Here is a 22,787-nt window from a genome sequence, read left to right as displayed (position 1 = left end):
AATTTCTTAATTATTGACTGATGGGGAGGGCCCAGCCCATTGTGGGTGGTGCCATCCCTGGGTTGATGGCCCTAGCTTTAATAACAAAGCAGACTGAGGGGCTGGAGACATAGCTCAGTGGTTAAGAAAGCAGGCTGAGCAAACCATGAGGAGCAAGCCAGTAAGCAGCATCCCTCCATGGCCTCTGTACCAGCCCCTGCCTCCAGGTCCTGACCTGCTTCAGTTCCTGTCCTGACTTCCTTCAATAAAGAAGTGTAAACCAGCTGGGCAGTGGTGGCGCATGCCTTTAATCCCAGCACTCAGGAGGCAGAGGCAGGTGGATTTCTGAGTTCAAGGCCAGCCTGGTCTACGGAGTGAGTTTCAGGACAGCCAGGGCTATACAGAGAAACCCTGTCTTGAAAAACAAAAACAAAAAAACAAACAACAAGAACAAGAAGCGTAAGCCAAATAAGCCTTTTCCTCCCCAAGTAGTTTTGGTCATGGGGTCACGGTGTTTCATTAAAGTAATTGTAACCCTAACAACATCTCACCCTGTATCCCTGACTGTTGTAGAATTTACTTCGTGGATCAGGATGCCTTTGAACTTGTATCAATCCTCCTGCCTCTGCCTCCTGCGTGCTGGGATTATAGGCATGCACCACACTCAGAGCCTTGCCTTTAAAGACAAATTTAAGAAGAATTGAGTTGTGTTGTGTGTGTGCTTGTGTGCACAATGTGAGAAGCTGTGCCATCACACTTGGGTAGAGATCAGAGAACAACTTTGTTGTCTCCTTCCACCTTTACACCAGCTCTAGATATCAAACCTAGGTCTCTAGCCTTGCACAGTAAGTACATGCAACCACTGAGCCATTTTTGAAAATGATAGGTCTCTGCATGATATAGTTTCTGCTGTCCTAGAACTATGTAGGCTTGGTCTCAAATTCAGAGATCCACCTGCCTCTGTTTCCCAAGTACTGAAATTAAAGGCATGTGCCACCACCGTAGGTTAGCCACTGAGCCATCTTGATGGCCTGAGACTTGTTATTTTCTAATGTTCTACTCCCCAAAGTGTCACCACAGTACACTGAGAACAGCCAGAACTTGGCTCCTACAGGCAAGATCTCCACTGTAGACAAAAGGTGCCACTGCAAGGCCAAGGTGGATATACCTATGGAAAAACCCTGGAGAATCAATCACTCAGAGGTGTGTACAGACCCTTCCACCCCCTTCAGCATGCATCCCATCCTCTCTGTCCTCTCTGTGCATTCCTATCCTCCACATTTTCTTCAGAGCTGCATTCTAATCTCTTATCTGAGGGAAGACCCCAGGCATGAGCCAAGGGAGGAAGCACTCCTGTGTACCATAAAGAGGATGCAAACTGTGGGAAATAATTTCTTTTAATGGCAGAGAAAGCACAGCAAACTGAACAGAAGTCTAGGTGGGAGTTATCAATGTACAGATCAACACCTGGAGATCCAGAGAGCGTCAGACATCCACAGAGAACCAGCTAGGTTAGAGAGCAGCGTCCCTGAAGGACAAGCGACAGTGTGTCACCCTTGCGTGTCTGTGGCTTGGCTGTCACCTCAAGCAGTTGCTCCTATCCTCGTTTGATGGTAGGGCTGGGTAGGCTCATGAAGGACGACATGAAAGAGAGAGGCCTCAGGGACCTGCATCACAAAGGAGTTGCTGCTGCAGCAGACTCAAACTAGGTACCTCGCACACCACGCCCATGAAGCAAGACTTGGCATGGGTCCTTGACAGGTGTTGAGGGGGTAAGACAACAGGCAAAGGGTACAAGTTCCTTTAGACTCTACGGTTTGGCGCAACTTCCCAAAATCATGCTAGGAAATGGGGTTATCAACAAAACTTGGCCATCCCAAAGCCGTTCTCCTAGCTTTTACCTTAACATATCTAGGATTAAATATAAAGAATGAGGAAAAAAAAAAGGCCGTAACTCAAGAATTATTTGGAGTATTGTGGCACTTTACCAATCTCTTTTGCATATATATACATATATGTATATATATTATATGGCAGAGTAAACATAACCCTGTCAATATAAACTTTCATCATAGATAATTGTAGACTGCACACTCTCAGAATCCAGAAAGTGTCAAGCCTATCTTACACTTTTCATCTTTAAAAATAATCTAACATAGTCATACTCTCTGGCTAGTAACAAACTATGAACATCTTCTGAGAATACAGTCTTCTGAGAATACAGATAAAGCTCTGAGATTAATAGTAGATTCTCTGACGTGCTCCCCCACCCCCATTCAGTACATGTTTCTGCAAAAGTATCCCCAGAGCCATTCATAATCAGGAAAAGAAACAGATATGTTTGTTTTACCAAATGGGCTTTTAGCAAGAAGCGAGAGAACATATCTTACTTTGGCAAAACAAAAACAAAAACAAAAACAAAAACACCCCCCAAAACCAACCAAACAAAAACAGCACAAACATGGTGTTGTACAGATTTGGTCCATGCAAATGCATGTTTTGTTATGTGGGGGTACCCTAATCTCACCCCCAGACCACAGTCAGCATGCAGGTTATTGTCAACTACTGGATTCGAGATAATGAGATAATTAGAGATAGCTGGCAGTGCACCTCTTTTGTGGAGCCATGATCGAATCACTAAGGCAGGAATATGTGACCTTGTATCATATCACCAGGAACTTGTCGGATGCAAGTTTACACAGCATGGACCTGCAACTCACTGTCTAAAAAAATGAAAAGAACCCCAAACACAGATTCCCTAAACACAATTCAGTCAAAAATGAACTGTTAAGCTTTTAGAAATATATTCGAAACCATGAGACTGCTCTGTGTTTGCTACACATGAACATTTTTAAAAAGTTCCCACCCCTAAAAATTTTGCCATGTGATTTCCTCATGCCGGGCAACAGCATCAACAACTCGACACCATGGCTGATGCCTGAGCAAGTACAGCCTCCAAGGTCATTTGTGTGTGATGTGATGCTTTTCAAGGTCATACCATTGAGCTTTTCATCAGTCAACCAGGAAGCAGAGAGATCTTTAAGTTTGGCCCATCTGTTAGATCATGGTCCTCGGCAGCAAGTGTCCATGGCTCCTGGGCACTGGAGGTGGCTTGGCTGCTGTGAGCTGGCCTGCAGGGTCTAGCCTCTGCTACAATCTAACCTGTAGACTCATGGAAGGTTGTTTGCTCAGGAGCACATGGAAGTCAAGTTCACTGACCGGAGAGTAGCTGAGGCAGTGGAGGCAGCTCCTTGGCCCAGTACAGACAGACACCAGGAACAATTTGTGTGTTTTTGTGGCTCCAATGCAGGAGGAAACCAGAAACCTTGCTCCTGGGAAGTGTTGCCTCATGGGGCATCTCATACCACAGAACCCTTGGAAGACGACAGGTGGATGGACTGAATTCTAATGGCCAACGTCCTCTGTAAGTCCTGAAGCACATCCTGGCCCGGCCCATCGCCATTTTTGTCGTACAGGAGCTGCTTGAATGCTTCATTTTCAATAAGGACCATCATGTTTTTAAGAAAGTAGCCTTCACAGTATGCCGAGAGCTCCGTCACCCCAAGGAACTGTGGGGAGGGGAAAGGAGGCGGGTGATTACTGAGAGAAAGATGGTGAACATTCACTCAGATGCAGCAGCCTGATGCTTCATCAATCCCACCCTCCTGTCCCCAGGCCGTGGCTTTGTGGCTCTCACTCCAAGGGCTGAAATCCCTTCTTTTGCCTCTGGCCATGTGCAACTCCAATCACTGTTTTGAGCTTCAGAATGGGTAAGGTAGCCTAGGACCACAGTTTAAGACATGGCTATAAATAGGGACTTTGTGGTCTTCAAGGAAACTGAGCAGTTGAAGCATCAGCTAGAGAATTGGTGTCCTGTCCAATACCTTCACATACAGACACAGAGTTCTTCAGCTGGAAGAGGTGTTAGCACTGAGATTACCTCTTCAACATGAGCTCTGCTCTTCCGTATCGGAGTACGGGCCTCATGGTTGAGCATGCCTGCTCCTTAATTTAAAACTATTGGTTAATAAAGATGCCTACAGCTTGTAGTTGGACAGAAGAGAGGTAGGCAGGGCTTCGGCTCCAGGGCTTGGGGTCTGAGGAGAGACCACAAGGAGAGGAAGGAGGAAGGTACCATGGGGTAGGCAGATCATGAGCTATGACTATGAGGGCCAGCCTGCAGGAGTAGGAACACTGCAAGTGATATTTTGAGGTTACCGACAGGGAAGTAGACAAACTAGCATAGAGGGTTGATACCTGCCCAGCTGTAGTGTTTTCAGGCTTATTATAAATATAATTGTTTTGTGTCTTTTATTTGGGAACTAAATAATCTAAGGTGAGGTAGAAACCCTCAGATAATATTTACTGCAATACTTCAGTACTGAGGCTCAGAGTGGCCTTTGGAGCTTGCTTTGTAGATCAGTGTCACACCACACAAGTTAGTATAAGTGAAAAGTAATACAACATACATATATTTGTTGTATCTGCTAACCTTAGCTGAATGGTGGCTACATATCAGGACCTGCTTGTCATCTCCTCACAACCAGTTACAGATCCACGCGAGACTGAAACTCTCATCCCTTCTCTCCTTAGACAGACTACAACCCTCCCACCTCCATCCTCACAGCTAAATTTACTTGACAATTTGTTTTATAAATAAAGTTTTATTAAAATACAGCCACACTGTTTGTTTTCTACTTATGTATGATTGTTTATGCATTAGAGGTAGAATCAAGTAGGGACAAACAAAATAAAATATTAAAACAAATAATCTCTCCTCCTAAGCCTGCAATATTGCCTGCAAAGTTGCAAATAATTATCTGTCCATTTACAGAACATGTTTGCTTATCCCTGTCCTGTTCAAATGCAGAGATCATGCCTTACTAATTTCTTTTCTAAGATGGGGGTCTCACATACTTGGCTGAATTCAAACTTTCTATGTAGTTGAGACTGTCTCGACCTTTTAATCCTCCTGCCTCTGCCTCTGGAGTGTTAGAATTACAGGAGCGAGGCACTAGGCCTAAATGGTCTTACAGATTTCTTTATTACATTCTGATGAGTACGGTCCTAGTAACGAAAATGTAGGTCAACAAACCCCCAAGCAGGACTGTCCTGTGGCTCCCAGATGCTGTTCTTTCCGTCACAATACTGGTGCTGTGACTGCGCTTTGTCACAGTTGATGAACCAGCTTGTCCACTTTTTCCAACACAGACAACCTGTAAGGGCCATCAGAGGCTCAACACTGAGCAGCTGAGACAGCTTCTGGGAAGAAGAGATGCTAACCTATGAATCGAAGGGCCAGGTTTCTCATCTGTCTAAATGCCATAGCTGTCTCAAGTGCTTCCCTGAAGCACAGGGGTGATGCTGTGGAGGTCCTTGTGAACGTTTGGAACTTGGCTGTTCACTCTAAGTGTCTGGATTTCCTATGGCTCTAAGCCACTGGTGCATCTCTGCTTCTTACAATCTGTCAGTAAAAGAATCTCAGGGCTGGGAAACATCTGTGGAGGCTGCACCGTCCGTAGCTGAGGGAAGTAGTGTACACACAGGGCAGGAGGCAGCTGGCCCTGCTCTTTCTCACATGCAAATATCACAAATGGCAGATGTTGGTACTGGAATCACTCCAGAATGGGATCTTGGAAGTGGAAGCGGTGTCTGTCAAAGCAGAGGCCCTGGCCACAAGGGTAAACTGTGGGAGGCTGCTCCCCTGTCACATGTGTTCTTGGCCTGTAGTTCCTGCTGGGACTCACATGCTGTCAGTTTTCATATTAAATCAGGTCATGTGCTGCTGCTGATACATGCTAAGCACTCTCAGGAGACTGGGACAGGACTCAGCCAAAGTGAAAGCACAGAAAAGCTACCCAGGGAGTCAGCTTTCTGGGGCAATTCAAATGACCACAGTTAAGAGAGGCGAGAAGGAAGACACTGGTTCTCTTCCTGACCACAGAAGGTCTCTCTGGGTAGTGCCATTATGCAAAACAACCCATTCAAGATGAAGACAAATACTGCTTAGCTAAGGCACAGGCAAAAATTTCAGTCTTCAGGGTCAAAGCCAGCTAGATAGTGACTCTCTCAAAAAGAAAAAAAAAATGCTTAGATCCTTAGGAACCAGATTTGGGTGTAATCCACACTAACCATGTGTGTGTGTGTGTGTGTGTGTGCGTCCCAGAGACAGGAAGGAAAGTGGTGGTTTGCATAAGTGTCCCCCCAAAGTTTGGGGTGTTAGAACACTTGGTTCCCAGTTGGTGGCGCTGTTTGGAAAGGTTTAGATGGTATTGTCTTGCTGGAGGAAGTATGACATTGTGGGCGGGCTTTGAGATTAAAAGCCTCACACCAATTCAAATCCATTTTTCTTTGCTTCATGTTTGCTGTTTGAAGATGTGAGAATTCAACTTTCTGCTCCTGCCATACCTCCCCACCATGACAGACTCTTATCTGGCAGGGACCAAAAGCCCAAATTAGTCCTTTCCTTTATAAGTTGCCTTGGTTGTGGTGTTTTATAAGCAACAGAGAAATAATTAGCACACACTTGAACTTGCCCTGGAATCAGGGACACCTCTCCCCCCCACCCCCCGAGTTTTTGGCTTGATAGATGTGACTTCCTAGGAACGACCTCCCACCTCTGGAGTTTCTGGTTTGATAGATCTGGGGTGTGATTTTCTAATAAATTTCTTGCTCCTGCTGCTGAGTTGGAGACCACATTTTGAGGCCCACTATTCTAAAATCTTCTATTCTAGATCACTTGATAGAAGAGATATCAGCTAGACCCTGATCAGGAAGCAGAGTGGAGAGCCCAGTCCAGAGTCTGTGATGTGATTCACTGCAGACAGAATGACACTCTTAGAGACCACTGTTGCCTGGCTTACCTTCCAGTGTTCAGGGAAGAAAGGAGGTGGAGATGGCAGATCTGAAGCAGGAAAGAAATCCCAACAGGCTGGGGACATAACTGAGTAGCAGAAACAACTGGCTGATGTGTGCTAAGGCCCAGAGTTGAATCCCAAGCAACACAACACAGGACAGTCTTGGGAACACAGGCCCAGCTTTGGTGTCGATGGGAGACCTACCTTGGCGTGGCTGTAGATATCCACACAGTTGTCAGTGTTGATGCTTTTTGCACAGATAATCTCACAGTGTCGCTGCAGAGCCTCCAGTTGGAAAAATTTAGCGGCAGACAGAAGCTAGAACCCATAAAAAGAGCTTGTTAGAGGCAGAGAAGGGGAAGAGGAAGGGCCAGCAAGGCTATCGGAATGAGCCAGTGTGATGGTGTGAATGAGAAATGACCCCCATAGTCCCAGGCATTTGAACATGTGATCCCCGGTTGATGACACTGTCTTGGGGGGCAGTTTAGGAGGTGAGGCTTTGTTGGAGAACGAACACCACAGGACGCAGGCTTTGAGAGCTGAAGGCCTTTCCCTACTCTCAGTTGGCTCTTTCTACTTCCTGTCTGTGGTTCAAGATGTGAGCTCTCAGCTGCTGCTCCAACCACCATGGCTGTCACCTGCTGTCTCCAGGTCAGTAACATGAATTCTTATCCCTCTGAGACTGCAAGCCCAAATAAACCTTTTTTTTCTTCTTCATCTTAGTCTGAATGTCTTGACACAGTAATAGAAAAGCAATGGATATAGCTGCAGACCACAGGGTGCCTGGCTGAGGGTCAGGGAGTAGAGAAAGCTGGAATATACTGTAGGCGTAAGCTGAGACCAGGGGGACAGGCCCTGGTTAGACGAGTTGACTATGAGGCACAGAGCAAGGTGAAGCGACTCACTGACATACCTGTTATAGCAGGTAAACCCCAAATCTAGCAAGGAGGAAGGACTATGATTCCTATTGGCAAGGTGGGTATCACTCTGGCTCCCCCCATTGCCTGTGTTCTCTGGGTCTCCACTCTGATGTCACACCTCAGAAGGGCTTTCTTTGCCACCCCACATCAGGGATCTCCCCTGTAGGCCCGCTCTTCTTCCTCCTTCTGGTACTTCCTATTTAGAAGCTATTTCAGTCCTGCCTCCCTTGACAGAGTTCAGGGGGTCAGGTTCTTCACCCCATTGGACCATTCATTGCCATCCCCAGCCCAACCAAGGTCAGCTCTGGGCTATGGTGGCTCCCAGAAGTGTACCAAAAGTGACAGGCTCTGGAGAGGGGGGTGCTACAGTTCCCCAAGTGTGTGTGAGAGCAGAGTGGGGTTTATCATGAGCTTTCTTGTGTGTGTGTGTGTGTGTGCGTGTGTGTGTGTGTTTCCGTTTGAGACACAGCCTTACTATGTAGCCCTGGCTGGCTTGGAGCTTGTTGTCTATTCCTGGTAGGCTCGAATCCCTCACAGGTTCTGGAGTTTCAACATGAGCCATCATGGCGGCCTGTGACTCAAATGTGAACTCATTTACCTACATGAAATCTCTCAGTGAATCGGCTCTGAGGGACGCTGGAGATGAACATGTCCCTGACCTGGGAAGGTAGCACTTTCCAATTCCACAGGACTTGGGTTCTGAGCTGGCCGTGCAGCCCCTCCCCTGCCTGGTTATCCAGCCCCTTATCACAGTCTCTTTAACAAACTAGTAAATGTGGAAAGAAAAATGTAAAATGTTTATAAAGGCCACCTGGTCCTGTGGATGACAAGATGAGAAGAGGGGTCCAGAGAGACTAGTCTCTCAGGGTGGGGGTGGGGGTAGGGGTGGGGAAGGGTAAGCAGAGGACAGAGACAGGACAAACTGGGCACTTATGACTGCAGAGCCCTACAGTTCTCTCCTTGGCCAAAGGTGGCTAAGAATCTTTTAAAAAAGAGGTTTGTAAAATCCTCTTAGACCCAGAGTATGGCCGTTTCCAGGAGAGAAAACGGAAGCTAGCTAGGTCAAATAAACTGCCCAAGGTCCCACAGATTAGACATGGAAGAACCTTGATGGAGCCCACAGTTTGGACTGACGGGCTCTGGCACTAAACTCCCAGCTTTTTTTTTTTTTAATTGAACTAATTCTTAAAACAAACAAACAACAAAAACAAAACAAAACAAAACAAGGATCTCATTACATAGCCCAGGTTGGCCAGGAACTCCCTATGTAGACAAGGTTGACCTTCATTTCATAGAGGTCCACTTGCCTGTGCCCCTAGACGACTGGGATTCAGCTGTGTGCCGCCATGCCTAGCTAGTACCTGTCTTTGATTTAGGAAAATGGATTCGTGCTCTGGCTTTGGATGGGGAGTACACGGGGAGTCAGGTGCAGAGGGAGCAGAGGCTGGGATGGGACGTGTAGTGGTGAAGACAGTGGAGGAGGAGCAGCAGGCATGGGTGAGGGCTGCCTCCCAGCTCTCAGCTTTTAGGTCCCAGCGAGTCTCCTAGGGGTGAGAGCCATGCTCCTCATGGATGCAATTCTCTTAGCAACCACAAGGGGAGGACCATCATCTCTAGGCTACTTCCTGGTGGTGCTGTAGGGTTCTAAGCGTGCCAGTACAGGTGGGCCGCCTCGAAAACTTGCCTCTCACAAGCAGTTAAGACTGGTTTCCACCCAGGGCCCCTGGTGCAGCCAGTCTCCAAGGGGAGGGCTTCCCAGAGATGCTGCCTTGTTTGGGAGGACCACAGAGTCATGGAGGATCAGGGTGGCCTGGGTGGCCCCACCAGTCTGAAGCCAGAGAGAAGGGAGGCTGGGGTAGCTAAAACCACAGTGGGCTCCTTACCTCCATGATCTCATTGTTTTTAATGAGAAGTGACTCTGGGCCACCGTAGTAGAGATACTGCATGACCAGCTGGAAGGAATAAGACAGAGTGAGCAAGACCTCAGTCGGACACAGTTCCTTCAGAAGCCGTCATCCCCTCCCCCACCCCGGACATCACTCTACCCAACGAGGGACGTTTGGATAGGTTTCCCTGATGACGCCATGAAATCATGACCCTATGGTTCCAGGTCCTGCCTCCATGTCTATCCAAAGGGCCAAATGAAACCACCTGAGGTTGGCTCCTCATGACAGGTGAGTCACCTGAGGATGATAACCAGTGGGTGCCAGCCTACCTCTCAGCCAGGGGCTGTGCAGGTGACACAACTTAGAGAGCCCCATGAAGTCCCTGAAGGCCACTCTAGGAGTTCCTTAACAAGCTGACAAGACTCCAGAGGAATCCATAAGAAGTCAGGGGTTTGGAAAGTCACTGGTGGTGTTGGGAATGGTCCAAGCAAGGCTGTCCCTTGTCATGTGGCTGCCAGTGTCTAAAGAGTGTCCCAAATTACAGAGTTTTGCAAATGGCTGTTCCCTGAGTGACTGAATACCACAGTTGTATCTGAATTTAGTGTATGCTTCACTTGACAACCAAGGATTCTTTTGCATAAGGTACATACACCATCCAAGTTGCCCCAGGGTCTTCATTTTCAACTGCCTTCCACAGCACTGCCTTTACCTGCCTGGAGCCTCTGCAGTGAGGTTGGCAAACTCTGCAGACTGCTCACAACCTGTGGTGGGATCACGCTGTGGTACAACCTCCACCATAATAGAATTTTGGAAAAAAATTTCAAATGTGCCATGGTATATCCAAATGTGTGTGTGGTACTCGCACACCCACGTGCATACACACACATGTGCACACGCACACACAACAAATAAAGCACCACATCTGTGAAATGCTTAATACTCTTAAACTACCAATTAGCAGGTAGTTTTGTCCCCCACTGCTAGCCGGGACAGACTGGAATCACCCAGTTTGCACGTTTCGGTGAAGCGGATTATAGAATTTGGTTTGTTTGTCTGCATGTCTGTCTGCTTGTTTTGAGACAGATCTCACTGTGTGACAAACAACTTGCTGTGTAGCTCAGGCTAGCCTCTCACTCACATTCCCTGTACCTCCACTTCCTGAGTGCTGGGATTACAAGTGGGTGTCACTACATTCCCCCTGCTGTCTGTCTTTCATGGGCACTGTCCTCTCTCTTGTGTCTGCCAGAACCTGGCCGTGTCTTCCAGCCCCTCAGCCAGCATGTGCTCTCTTCTTTACCAGTGGAAGCTGGACCCTCAGTGGTCACTGGGCTAGGAAATTTGGGTCTCTTTCCCATCAGGTTTTGTTTCAGGCAGGAGCTTGTCTGCAACTGAAGTGTCCTTTACAGTCATCTGAGAGTACAGATGTCTCTCACTCACTACATTTCTCTGCCTAGTATAGTGCTTGACACACAGACACCACATCATCACCACCACCACCACCATCATCATTGTCATTATTCGGATAAAGGGTCTCATTTGGTATTCTCAGGCTGACTTGGAACTCACAGCAATCCTCCTGCCTAGTCTCCCAAATGCTGGGACTGCAGCCACACCTCACCATGCCCTTCTCGTGTGAACGCATTAGATATGACAAGTCTCCTGTGTCTGAGTCTCCTGAATACTGACTTGGGGTTTCTGTGCCCAGCTACTTGGTAGAGAGGTGGTGACACTGTCTAGGCCTTGGGAAATAACACTGCATGGTTCCCCTCCCCCTCCCACCTTAGGGAGCAGAGCTTATAAGTGTGGGAACGCCGTCAGTCAGCACTGGGCTATTGGCTTTATTAAAATCAATTGATTCTTCTAGCACCTTCCTTATAAAGGCCAAACCAATAATACCAAGAAGCACCAGCGTAATGTCCACCCCCCAACACTGGCTCTCTTCATTTATAAAGCACTTTCCTCTCAGTCACGCACATTGTATCATTTGTTCAAGGCTGAGCCATGGGCTGAAATTGCTCCCTTGGCAGAGGAAGACTCTGGGCTAATGGAACTTAAATTGGACCATCCCAGCCCGGGCCAGTGCAAGACTCTGCCAGTGTAGGCATTTTCTATAAGTGGGTGCAACAAGCCCTTATTAGGTCAAAGGGCCAGCACATGGAACTGTTTTTCTTGGCGGCTACCAACCTATACGAGGCAGGGACTTTTGCAGCCTGGTAGAGGCTTAGCTCCAGCTGTGGCCTCAGTGGGGTTGGCTTTTGTACACACATGATGTTAAATAGTCTTGAGGGAGGAAACAGTGCAGTATCAATTGCTAAAACTCTTCTGCCAAAATTTATATGCCAGAAGCATGTACAGCTCACGGGCTTCTGGGAGCCTCCTTTTGGGTTGGATTCGGCCTTCCTTGGCCTATTTCCAGGCAAAAATGAATGCTACCTTCTTTTATGGGGAATGTGCAGGGACACAGAAGTCCCCAGGGCGTGATAAATCTCTCTTTCCATTACAGGAACTTGAAGCTAACGCGACCAGCAAACTTTCCCCATCGGAAGCAATTACAGGCCTGGGGATCCCTCTGAGGCCAGCCTTTCCCATGCAGGACTCTGACAACAAGTCCACTGGGCAAACATATACTAAGTGCCTCCTTGAGTCAGGCTCTTATTACTGGGGCCTTCCCAGTAAGGCCCAGGCTTACCAGTCATGGGATACTTTGGTGTGTGCATGTGCGTGTTCATGTGCGTGTGTGTGCGTGTGTGTGCGTGTGTGTGCGTGTGTGTGCGTGTGTGTGCATGTGTGTGCATGTGTGTGCATGTGTGCGTGCGTGTGTGTGTGTGTGTGTGCGCGCGCGCGCGTGCACGAGTGTTCATGTGTGCTCTTTCTCCTGTCTTCAGCTCAGGAGTCCCCTTTAACAGGCCATAAGATTCTTTATACAGGGTTTGGTGACTCCAGAGCCGACTCCTGTTCCCAAGGATGTGAGAAAACAATGGGACCCAGTAGAGTTTGCATCTCTGCTCTCCGAGGGGGCAGTGGTGGGAACTTGGGCCACATCCTTCCAAGAACTATTGGCAGGGGAGTTGGAAGGATCAAAGTACACAAGAACAGCATTAGCTTTCAGGTTTGGGACCCTGGGGCCAGCAGCATCAGAGGCCCTTGCCAGAAGTGTGAATTCTCATGCCTGAAAGTCAGGCTGTAAGGGCAGGCTCTAGAAGTTCACACTTAACATGTTTCCTGTTTTAGCAGCCATCCTAAGAATCTCCAGGGCATTTGGATGCTTGCTAACATTCAGAAGATACTGCTAGGTAGAGTGCCTGGATGCATGCATGATGGTAAGAAAGGAGGGAGAGGCCTTAGTGTGCTCAAGGTTGGGACCTGCTCTGAGATTCTGGTATTATGGGTCTGATGCACAGACTAGACATCCAGAGGGCATTTTCAAAGCTCCCTAGGCAATGCCAGTGTGGTGTGGTGGTGGAGGGAACAGGATTTCTGCTTTGGTATGGGTTTTACTATAGAAAGAGCATCTCAGAATGGAGTCCTTGAGCTGGGCCACCAGATAGGCTGGGCACAGATCCTGCTTTCCTAGCGTGGCTGGACACATCACTGAAGTCCTTTACATTTTTCTCATTGTCTGGAATGTTCTAGCCTCCTTCTCCAGCCCAAAGCCTCATTCTGAGTCTCTCAGCTTTGGCTTGGCCTTAGACTCTCCATTCCTAACCCTCCCCCAACATCCTGGGTCTGAGCGCTTACAGTACACTCCTCTGAAAAGGGCATCCTCCTTTGCACACACCCCATGGTATACTGTAGCTGACTAGTGCTTGGAGATACTCCCTCAAGACTGAGGAATCTTTGAGAGAGGGAGTCCTTTACCATTGGGCTCCCTTCCCCAAGCCTTGATAGTAGGAGGTACTGGGCTTCTGTGATTACTATCAGCGCTGAAGGATGTCATGGGAGGGGTGGAGTAAGGGAGCCTGAAGTGCAGGTGCCAGCTGCGCAGTCGGGGGTATCCCAGGTGTTAGGAGCAGCTAAGTGTTGAAGGCTACCACAGGGCTCACCTGGAAAATGGGGTACTTCACGTAGCCAATCTCTATGCAGGTGTTGTCATTTGTTGGCTTGCTGGAGAGGAGGGCCTTGAACCTGAATAACAGAGAAAAATCAAAAGACTCATCCACACCCCTATGGCTCACCCAAATTGACTCTCCTTATGACAGAAATCTCTAGATCTTGCTCTAAAACACAGCTGGATTATAGCTGTTAGTGTCTTCATTCAAAGCTATAGACCACGCCTAGAACTTATATTCTTTCCCAACTGGCTCTGGGAAGGAATCGATGCTCTTTAAAACCCCATCACTTCCCAACACTTACCCAGGGTCACCTCTACAGGTGTCTGTCTATTCTGAGTGCCTGCCCTGGCTTCCCTCTTGTCTGGTGCCCAAGGTGTTGTCACTGCCAGGCCTTTCTATTGTTCAAACTTTGCCTCAGAAAAGGAGCTTAGGTCTTTGTGAGACATGAAGCCCCTCCAGGGGGCATTAAACCCGTACACACTGTCCTAGTCGGGGACTCTATTGCTGTGAAGAAAACACCATGCCCCAGAGCAAGCTGGGAGGAAAGGCCTATTGAGCTCACACTTCCACACTGCTGTTCATCACTGAAGGAAGTCAGGGCAGGAACTCAAACAGCACAGGAACCTGGAGGCAGGAGCTCATGCAGAGGCCACAGAGGGGTGCTGCAAACTGGCTTGCTTCCCCTGGCTTGCTCAGTTTGCATTCTTATAGAACCCAGGACCACCAGCCCAGGGATAGCACCACCCATCATGATCTGGGTTTGCCCTCACCAATCACTAATTGAGAAAATGCCTTAAGCTGAATCTCACGGAGACATTTCCTCAACTGAGATTCCCTTCTCTCTGATGACTCTAGCTTTTGTCAAGTCAACACACAAAACCAGCCAGTGCACTTGCTGACTTGGGGAGAGGCTCCCCACGGCGATCATAGGTCTTGGCGTTTTGATGCAGCCTCTGGACTGTAGGGATTCTATTAGTGGGACACACTGATTTAGAGACTCACGCAGAGAGTGAGGTTTTAAAGAGAACAGGCCAAGCTCTGTCTTTTAGTTTTATTTTTTTTAATCCTTTCCCCTTCAGGATGATAACAGATTTGAAGAACAGCAGATAAAACAGAGCAGCTGTGCTTCCCCCTCTGCAGTGTCCCTCAGGAGTAAAACCTCCAGGGCCACAGTTACCATGAAGAAAACTAAGCATTGGGTGCTGGCACACCGTGGAACTGCTTGCCTGGTGGCAGCAATCAAAAACCCATGTGGATGGTTCATTTTCTTGTGGATGCAAAGGCGACCCCTGGGTTTGTTTGCTTTGGGGGCACTCAGGAGATGCTGATGGGTAACTGCTCCCTGAGCAAACTCCTACAGGGGCTTCTGCGTCTGCATTGCCAGAATCCTCACCCTATGTGGGCACCCTCTGCTCCCTTCCTGTCTCCGTCAGGCGTGTCAGCCCGTCTCTCTGTCACACCAGCACAGTCCTCTGCTCTGCCACGCCCTCTGCTCCCTGTACAAGTTCCAGATGCACGGAGACAGTCATAAGAGATGCCAGCCATAGGGTTAGGAGAAAGGATGCAACTTTCCTTCCTTCCTCTGGGGATAGATCTCAGGGCTTCATATGACCCCTGTGCCATATCCCAGCTGGCTCCTTCTACATGAGATTCTCGCCTGCTAACTGCACAATCAGGGAAAAGCAAGGTCAGTGCCCTTCTATTTTGGAGGCTCATAGCAAATCTGTTTCCTAACATTTGGGGAATGAGCTCTCAAGGCTCCCACCGAAGGAGTCTCAAGTTGTCAACTGCCAAGGGCATCTGCTCACACACCTTTACCCCTGGAGCAGAGCTCTGCAGAGACAAGGGGGTGACTAGGTTGTATAAAGAGGTACCCTGTACTCTGGGATCTTTGAGTTTGAAAAAATGTTCTGCTTGCCCAGTGACAATACCACTGAGACACTGAATTTCATAAAGCAGCACCAGTGGTTATGGGCGCAGCTCAGCACCAGTCGTTACAGGCGCAGCTCAGCGCCAGCGGTTATGGACACAGCTCAGTCGGCACAGTGGGACCTGGCATTCATGAGGCCTTGGATACAATCCCCACTACCAAATAAATTGGGCGTATCTGTAATCTCAGTACTAGGGGTGTGAGGGCAGAAAGATCAGAAATTCAAGGTCAACCTAGCTGCACAGTGAATTCCAGGACATCCCAAGTTACACAAGATTTTATCTCTGAAAAGAAAAAAGAACAGTAACAGAAACAGTCACAGACATACTCCAGCCACAAGCAAAACCAAGGGTACGTACCTGGGAGAGGCTGTGAACAACAGCACTTTGTGAGCGTAGAAAGGTCTTCCCTCTACCAGAAAGGTCACGTCAGACATTTCTTTATTGTTAAGAAAATGAGGGTCTAGAAGAGAAAGAGGGAGTGGGCATATTAAAGAAGGAAGGGTGAGCTGGAGGGAAGCCAAGTGATTTACTCATTCCTCATGGGTGAGTCAAGAATCAAACTGGAGGACAGCACTCATGGAGGACAAGAGTCATTACTCCAGCTCATCACAGGAGATGCTCAAAGTTGACCTGTGCTTAGAAGCAGCCCCTGGGCTAGCAAAATGGCTCAGTGGGGCAACAGCTCTGTCAGAGCATATGGGCTGACCTGACTTCTGATCCCCAGAATCCACTTAAAAGTTTGATGTATCTCTGGGGCTTGGTGACACACACCTTTAATTCCAGCACTTCCAGGAGGTAGAGGCAGGTGGATTCCAGAGTTTGAGGCGAGCCTGGTCTACAGAGTGAGTTCTAGGATGGCCAGGACTACACAGGGAAACTATGTTGAAAAACAACTAACTAACTAACTAACTAACTAACTAACAAAAAGTTGGACATGGTAGTACTAGGATCTTGTTCAGAAAAGTGGGTGGTGGAGACTGAGAATCCTTGGGAGTCAGCTGGACTGGGGTACACAGAAGTAAAGAAGGGGCCCTGCCTCAGATGAGTGGGAACTGAGAGTTGAGATTATACTGTGACCTCCTGCACACCCACACTCTTACACTCACAAAGATTTTTTTTTAAAAGCCATCCTTCTCCACAGCAGAGACACCTCCAGGTAGAGCTCAGAGACGTCAGGGTGTGAGAGGCATGACTGTGAAGGGAATCTACCCATCGTCATGCTTCTTCTCAGGCTCAGAGTCCCTCTGCTGGGTAGAAGTAAGTGGTGTAGAAGGGCAGCTGTCCCCTTGTCACTGGACTCCAGGTCTTTCTTTCCCAGTATCAGTGACAAAGGAGCCAGTCCCTCCTGTTCTTATCTTTCATCACCAAAGGCAATGTAGCTAATACGCACTTACCGAGGAGTCTACCTTATGACGTAGTAGGCCTTGTTTAGGGGTCACATCCTCCCACTGTGCAGTGGAGGAAACTGAGGCACACAGACATTACAGTGGCTGTGCAAGCCAGGATTTGAACTAAGGCATTCTGGTTCTCTGGCCTGACTCACCAAATACAAGGCTCCTACGTATTACCTTTAGTTTAGCCATGCAGACTCAGTGCCCTTCTGGCTGGCTCTTGGAGTCAGCCCAGCACTTCTGCCTTGCTAGAAGAATCTTCGACTCTCTGCCCTGCTATCCTGGTCACTCCTCACCCAGCACAAACAAGGTAGCCCTAACTGCTAGGGACCTGCATGTCAGCTGACTAGAACTGCAGTAGTCAGGGCTGGCCTTTCCCACAGGCTTCCTGAGGAGTCACAGTGTCTCTACTCACCTAAGCGATTCTCCCAGTTTCATCTGAGAAGTGCCCCAAACCAGGACAAAAGCTAGGTCATCCCCAAAGTCCTGACCTTTTCTCACTCCTTGCCCTCCACTTTGTCCCCCACTCCACTTTCGGGTTACATCATCTTGCTAGACACTTAGGGAGCTTCTCTTGGTCTCTTTGCCTTCACTCACTACAAGAACCATCCTCCTAAAGCCAGATCCCATCCCGACTAGGGGTGGGCGCTTGCACTTCACAGTGCAGAAAGGAACCTGTACATACACACTATGAACTGCTTGGCGGGGCAACTGGTAAGGCTTGCTGGTTCCGAGTTAAATCTCTAGTCCAGGGGGATCTAAGAAGAACCTGAGCCCAGATACCCAGAGGAGGAGGACTGGTCCAGGAGACGTACTAGAAGACTCAGAGCTGTGACCGACACCTGACGGAGGGCAGACTGTGACCGACACCTGACGGAGGGAGGGCAGACTGAGCTCCAGACTGGCTCACTGTCTCCTGTTTCTACCATCCCTATAGGGCTGCTGGCTGGCGAGGAGAGAGAGGGTTTTAGTGTGTTCACCCAGTGCCATCTCAGACCCTGGGCTCTCTGAATATAGCACAGCCTAATGATCTAGTCTTGTCTCCAATGACTGGTGTTTGTGGGAACAGGCAGGCTGGGTTCTGATTACAAGGCACCTCTCCCCTCCTACAAACCTTTAAATAGATCCCTAGTGTTCCCAGAAGAAGCCATACTCCTTTCCTCTAAAAAAAAAAAAAAAAATCATTTGTATTTCTTCTAATGGTCTGTGCATGTATGGATATGCATGTATGGATATGTGCAGGTCAGTGCAGTCTGTGGATTCTAACCCCATGGTCTGGACTTGCAGGCCGTTGTGAGCTGATGTGGGTGCTGGGCACAGAACTCAAGTCCTCAGGAAGGGCAGTACCAGTACACGCTCTTAACTGCTGAGCGTCTCTCTAGCCTGAGTCTGTTCATCCTGACAATTTCGCTGTGACCGAGTTCCTTTTCTGCCTTTGCCTACTCAAGACCCCTGCTTTCTTTTGAAAAAAACACCTCATTTTATTTTATGCATGTGTGCCTGAGTGTACATATGTGTGCAATGCATATATGTAATGCATATATGTGCAGGGGTCCATGAGGTTCAGAAGAGGCACCCGGTGCCCTGGAACTGGAGTTACAGACAGCCAAGAGTCACTGGGAACAAAACCTGGGTCCTCTGCAAGAGCAGTAAGTGATTTTAACCATGTGGCCACTTCTCCAGTCCCATCTGTGTCTTCTTAGGGTGCTAACCTTGGAATTCTGACCTGTCCTGAAGATCGAGCACCTTACTGCAAATGAGAGAAATTGCACCGACTTGAAGAGTTCTCTTCCCTCGGTGGCCATGGGAAGCAGGCTCTTACTCTGCGTTCTTAACTCAGCCCTCAAAAACGTTCACACTAACAAGGTGCCTCACAAGGCTATCGTGTTCTGTCGTCCCCACTGTCATGTCCTGGGAAGGTGGCCCTCCACATCTATCACTTTCTCATTGGGTTGGCCTTTCCAACCCGTCACCCTGATGATCAATGCTTTCTGCAAGGTAGACACACTGGGGACTTAGGTACAACTTGGATTTGTCACATGACCATGTCAGAACGGTAACGTGTAACCTTTGACTCTGCTGCCAACATTTTCATTTTAGCAGAAAGCTGTGTTACAGTTAAATGTACAAGTTACTCAGAACAATGACGAAGATCCTTTGAGCCGGCTCCATGCACTCAATCTTTCGACTGATAAAGCAAAGGAATGATTTTGCTACGGGATAGAAACTGCAGATGCTTCCATCTCTCCCACGTTTCATATTTAGAAGGAAAGGATACAGGAAGCGGGGAAGATCCCAATCCTTACAGGAAAAGCAACCCTTCGCTATTAATTTTTTATTACTCTCTGGGCATCAGGGGATGGGTGTTTGCAACAGCAGGCTCAGGTTCCCAGCCGCAAGACAGCCAGGACTTTCTCTGTCTTTCCCACTCCTCCCTGCCTGTACTCGTCCCAGATCCGGATGAAGCCAGTGCCTGCCCCGGGAATCTCAGGAGCTGGGCCTACACAGAGAGGAACCAAGGCATTGGCTGAGTTGGTGTTCAAGTCCTAGCTCTACTGTTTCCACACTGCAGTAGAGCATGGTCTCGCCTACCTCCTGGGATATCTGAGAGCTACAGAGAGGTGGAAGTCAGGCACAGGGCTGGAGCTGGCTCAGTGCAAGCATCAACGGAACGTGTAATGAGATCAGTTAGCCTCACCGGATTTCAGAGCATCCAGCCCCCACTGCTCAGGTATGCCCTGCCTTTTTAATTAAAAAAGATTTATTTTTAATTACCTATATATGTTTATATCTCTGTATGGGTGCCCCAAGAGGCCAGAGGTGTTGAATCTCACCAGATCTACAGTTATAGGTGGTTATAAGTCACTGCATATGAGTGCTAGGAACTGAACTTGCGTCCTCTGGAAGAGCAGTGCTCATTCTTAACCTCTGGGGCATCTTGCCCTTGTTTTTGTTGTTGTTGTAGTAGTAGTAGTAGTAGTATGTGTGTGTGTGTGTGTGTGTGTGTGTGTGTATGTATGTGTGTGTGTGTGTGTTGGTGGGGTTGGGGATTGTTCTCTTCTATAATTTCCTCAAGCAAGACTTCCATCAGGGTCACTCCTGGCTCACTGGAGTCTCCTGCTTATTCCTCTGTAGTGAAGAGAAGGGATTTCATAGATGGAAGAGTTTTGCTGTCTTAGTTTCTTTTCCTGTTGCTTTGATAAAATATCCTGACAAAGGCAACTTAGGGGAGAAAGGGTTTAGTTCACAATTCCAGGTTACAGTCCGTCATAGCAGAGAGTCAAGGTGTCGTGTGCTCGAAGCAGCTGGTCAGAGAGAGAACGAATGCACGCACTAGTGTGCTCCGCCCACTGTTTCCTTCTTGTATAAATCCAGGCAACGGTGCCCACTCACTGCCCCCATTAACTTATTCACTTTACATCCTGATCACAGCCCCCGTCTCCCCCATTTCCCCCTCACTTACCCCCTCCCCTCTTTCATGCTTCTCAATAAGGGGAAGCCCTCCATATCAACCCACCCTGGCACATTAAGTCACTGCATGACTAGAGAGCCCACCTACCCTTAGGCTGGGTTTCCCCACACCAACAATCCAGTGAAGGCAATCTCCATAGACTACCCTAACTTAGAGAATCCATCCTTGAGATTCTCTAATGTCCTAGATTATTCTAATCTAGACTGTACCAAAATAACTATCAAAAACATCAGCGCTGACACAGACATTGGGCTGTCTATCATAATCTCTGATGCATGGGACTTTATGCCTCAGCTGTCCCCCATGTCAGTAAATGAGGAAAAATGTCCCATAGGTGAGGCACTAGGGTCCCCTTATCCAGGTCCTCTGTTGTTTTCTCCAAAGAGCTTGACCTCCTACTGAGAGCTCATTTCTTGGACCTGGCTCCTCCTCTCTCTGTCTCTTGTTTGTCCTCAGAAGCCCCCACCCTATATTTGTTCCACGTGTTTGCTTCCTTCCTATCCTGACCATAGCCTGAATATACCCAGAGCCACTGCTCACCCAGGCGTGAGGTCTGCTTCCTCTTGATCTCTGTGAGCTTGGGAATGGGGTAGGGACCATAACAGTGTGTGAAGATGACGCACAGCTGCTGGCTGATCACTTCATTCTGTGAAGGAAGAAGATGAGTGGCGTTATGGGATGCTTGGGTCGCACAAGCCAGGTTGTCGCTATAGAAACCCGTTCCCATGGGCAAGAGGAGCCCAAGCATTTACTGTCCTCCTGGAGCATAGGCATGAGGTTTCACTTACCAGTCCTGGACTGACCTGCTTGCTCTACGAGCTCACTGCCTATTTCTTATGAGTTCACTGCTAGATGCTTATGAAATTTATAAAAAAACATGTTTCCATCTCAACATGATCATTAACTAGCTAAGGGAAAGCAGGCTTTTTGTAGCTCACAAATGGAAAGCTTTTACCCTCAATCCACCTTCATCTATAGTCTCAAATTCAGGAAGCAGTCCTTGACCCTGACCAAGCAGCAGAAAGCCCTTGTGGTCCCGTGACTGTGCCCCACAAGGGCAGGGTGAAAGCCTCTGATTCATTCAGCTCTGCACTAAGTCAGATTCTAGGGCTCAGACACTTTGGATCTGGGAGTCATCAGTTGAATCACTTCTCAATAAAAATAAAAATCAGGATGGAGGAAGAGAGTTCTGTGCTTCCAATCTCCAGCTGTCCATGGCTCAGGGAGGAAGGAGACTGCCCTGGGTGACCTTCATCCTACTGTTAGGTCACAGTCCTTCCTGTTGGCCTCCCTCCAAGAACAGGTGTGCAGACCAGGAGGAGGGATGTGACTTTTTATTGGACAACTGGCTAAGATAGGGGCTAGATGAATATTTGCAATGGCTGTGGTTTGAGCAAGCATCCCTGTGTGCCCATGTGCTAGGGGTGTGGTCCCTTGTTCATGGTGCTATGGAGAGATGGTTAAACATTCACTTGAGCCATGGCAGGAAATTGGAAGTCCTTGAGTGTGAGTCCCTAAAGGATTATGGGGCATTGATCTGCTCAGCTCTTTATCTCCTGGCTTCCTGGCTGCTTCCACTACGAGCACCTGCACTGATGCCCTGTGTCACCTTCACCCTAGAAGCAATGGAACAACTAACCACATAGCTCCAAAACCAGGAGCAAAACAAACCTTTCTTCTCTAAAGTTGATTATCTCAGGCAATCTATGTCAGAAATACCAAGCTGACTAACACAATAAAGTTTTTTTTTTAAAGGTTAACACACACTTTGAAAATAAAGACTGAAGAGGTTCAGAGTGAGATCATTATTGTTTCTTTATATTTCCAATGAGTAAGTATTGCTTTTGTGATCAAAATAATAAACACCTTTTTTGTTTTTTAAAAGATGGCTTTGGGATCACAATCATGCCAGTGGTTTACCATATTCCCAAATTTAACCCCCAGGGCAGGACACAGCCCCTCCACATGTGCAAAGAAAATCTAAACCCTTCTATTAAAGTGGACAGATCACAGAAGGCACAGTGTCATCTGGGACATGATTCATAGACATGTCCTTAGAGTGAAAGGAAGAAGGGGCTTTTCTCAAGGATGGTACAGATGATATGCTATGAGCAGAGGGTTCGAGGCACTCCTCCCCCCTAGCAACCTCACCAGAGGCTGCCACCTCAGGGGTGTGGGGGGGAAGCAAAGTGTCCTCCTCCCTGTGAGCAGCATTGGAATACCCTGGGAGCTGGTAAGGAATATAAATCCTTTCCTTTTCCTTCCTTTCTTCCTTCCTTTCTTCCTTCCTCCTTCCCT

At 48.1% G+C, this 22,787-nt stretch overlaps 1 protein-coding gene across 2 annotated transcripts in view; it reads right to left on the bottom strand.

The window, feature by feature from the left end:
• Nucleotides 1–1,358: 1,358 nt before the first annotated feature.
• Btbd11 (BTB domain containing 11) overlaps nucleotides 1,359–22,787 on the bottom strand; it is a 270,646-nt gene continuing 249,217 nt past the window's right edge. For both annotated transcript variants that reach the window (XM_028776953.1, XM_028776952.1), the window contains 6 exons: nucleotides 21,030–21,135; nucleotides 15,984–16,086; nucleotides 13,686–13,767; nucleotides 9,640–9,708; nucleotides 7,041–7,154; nucleotides 1,359–3,548 (listed from right to left, as the gene is read on the bottom strand). In XM_028776953.1, coding sequence (XP_028632786.1) covers nucleotides 3,339–3,548; nucleotides 7,041–7,154; nucleotides 9,640–9,708; nucleotides 13,686–13,767; nucleotides 15,984–16,086; nucleotides 21,030–21,135 — 684 coding nt within the window. In that variant the 3' untranslated portion in view covers nucleotides 1,359–3,338. The remainder of the gene's footprint in view (nucleotides 3,549–7,040; nucleotides 7,155–9,639; nucleotides 9,709–13,685; nucleotides 13,768–15,983; nucleotides 16,087–21,029; nucleotides 21,136–22,787) is intronic.

This window comes from Grammomys surdaster, unplaced genomic scaffold (genome assembly GCF_004785775.1).
Source record: "Grammomys surdaster isolate TR1022 unplaced genomic scaffold, NIH_TR_1.0 275, whole genome shotgun sequence".
NCBI lineage: Eukaryota > Metazoa > Chordata > Mammalia > Rodentia > Muridae > Grammomys > Grammomys surdaster.
Note: the sequence above shows the minus strand (reverse complement) of the source record. Positions and strands in the feature narration are given on the sequence as shown.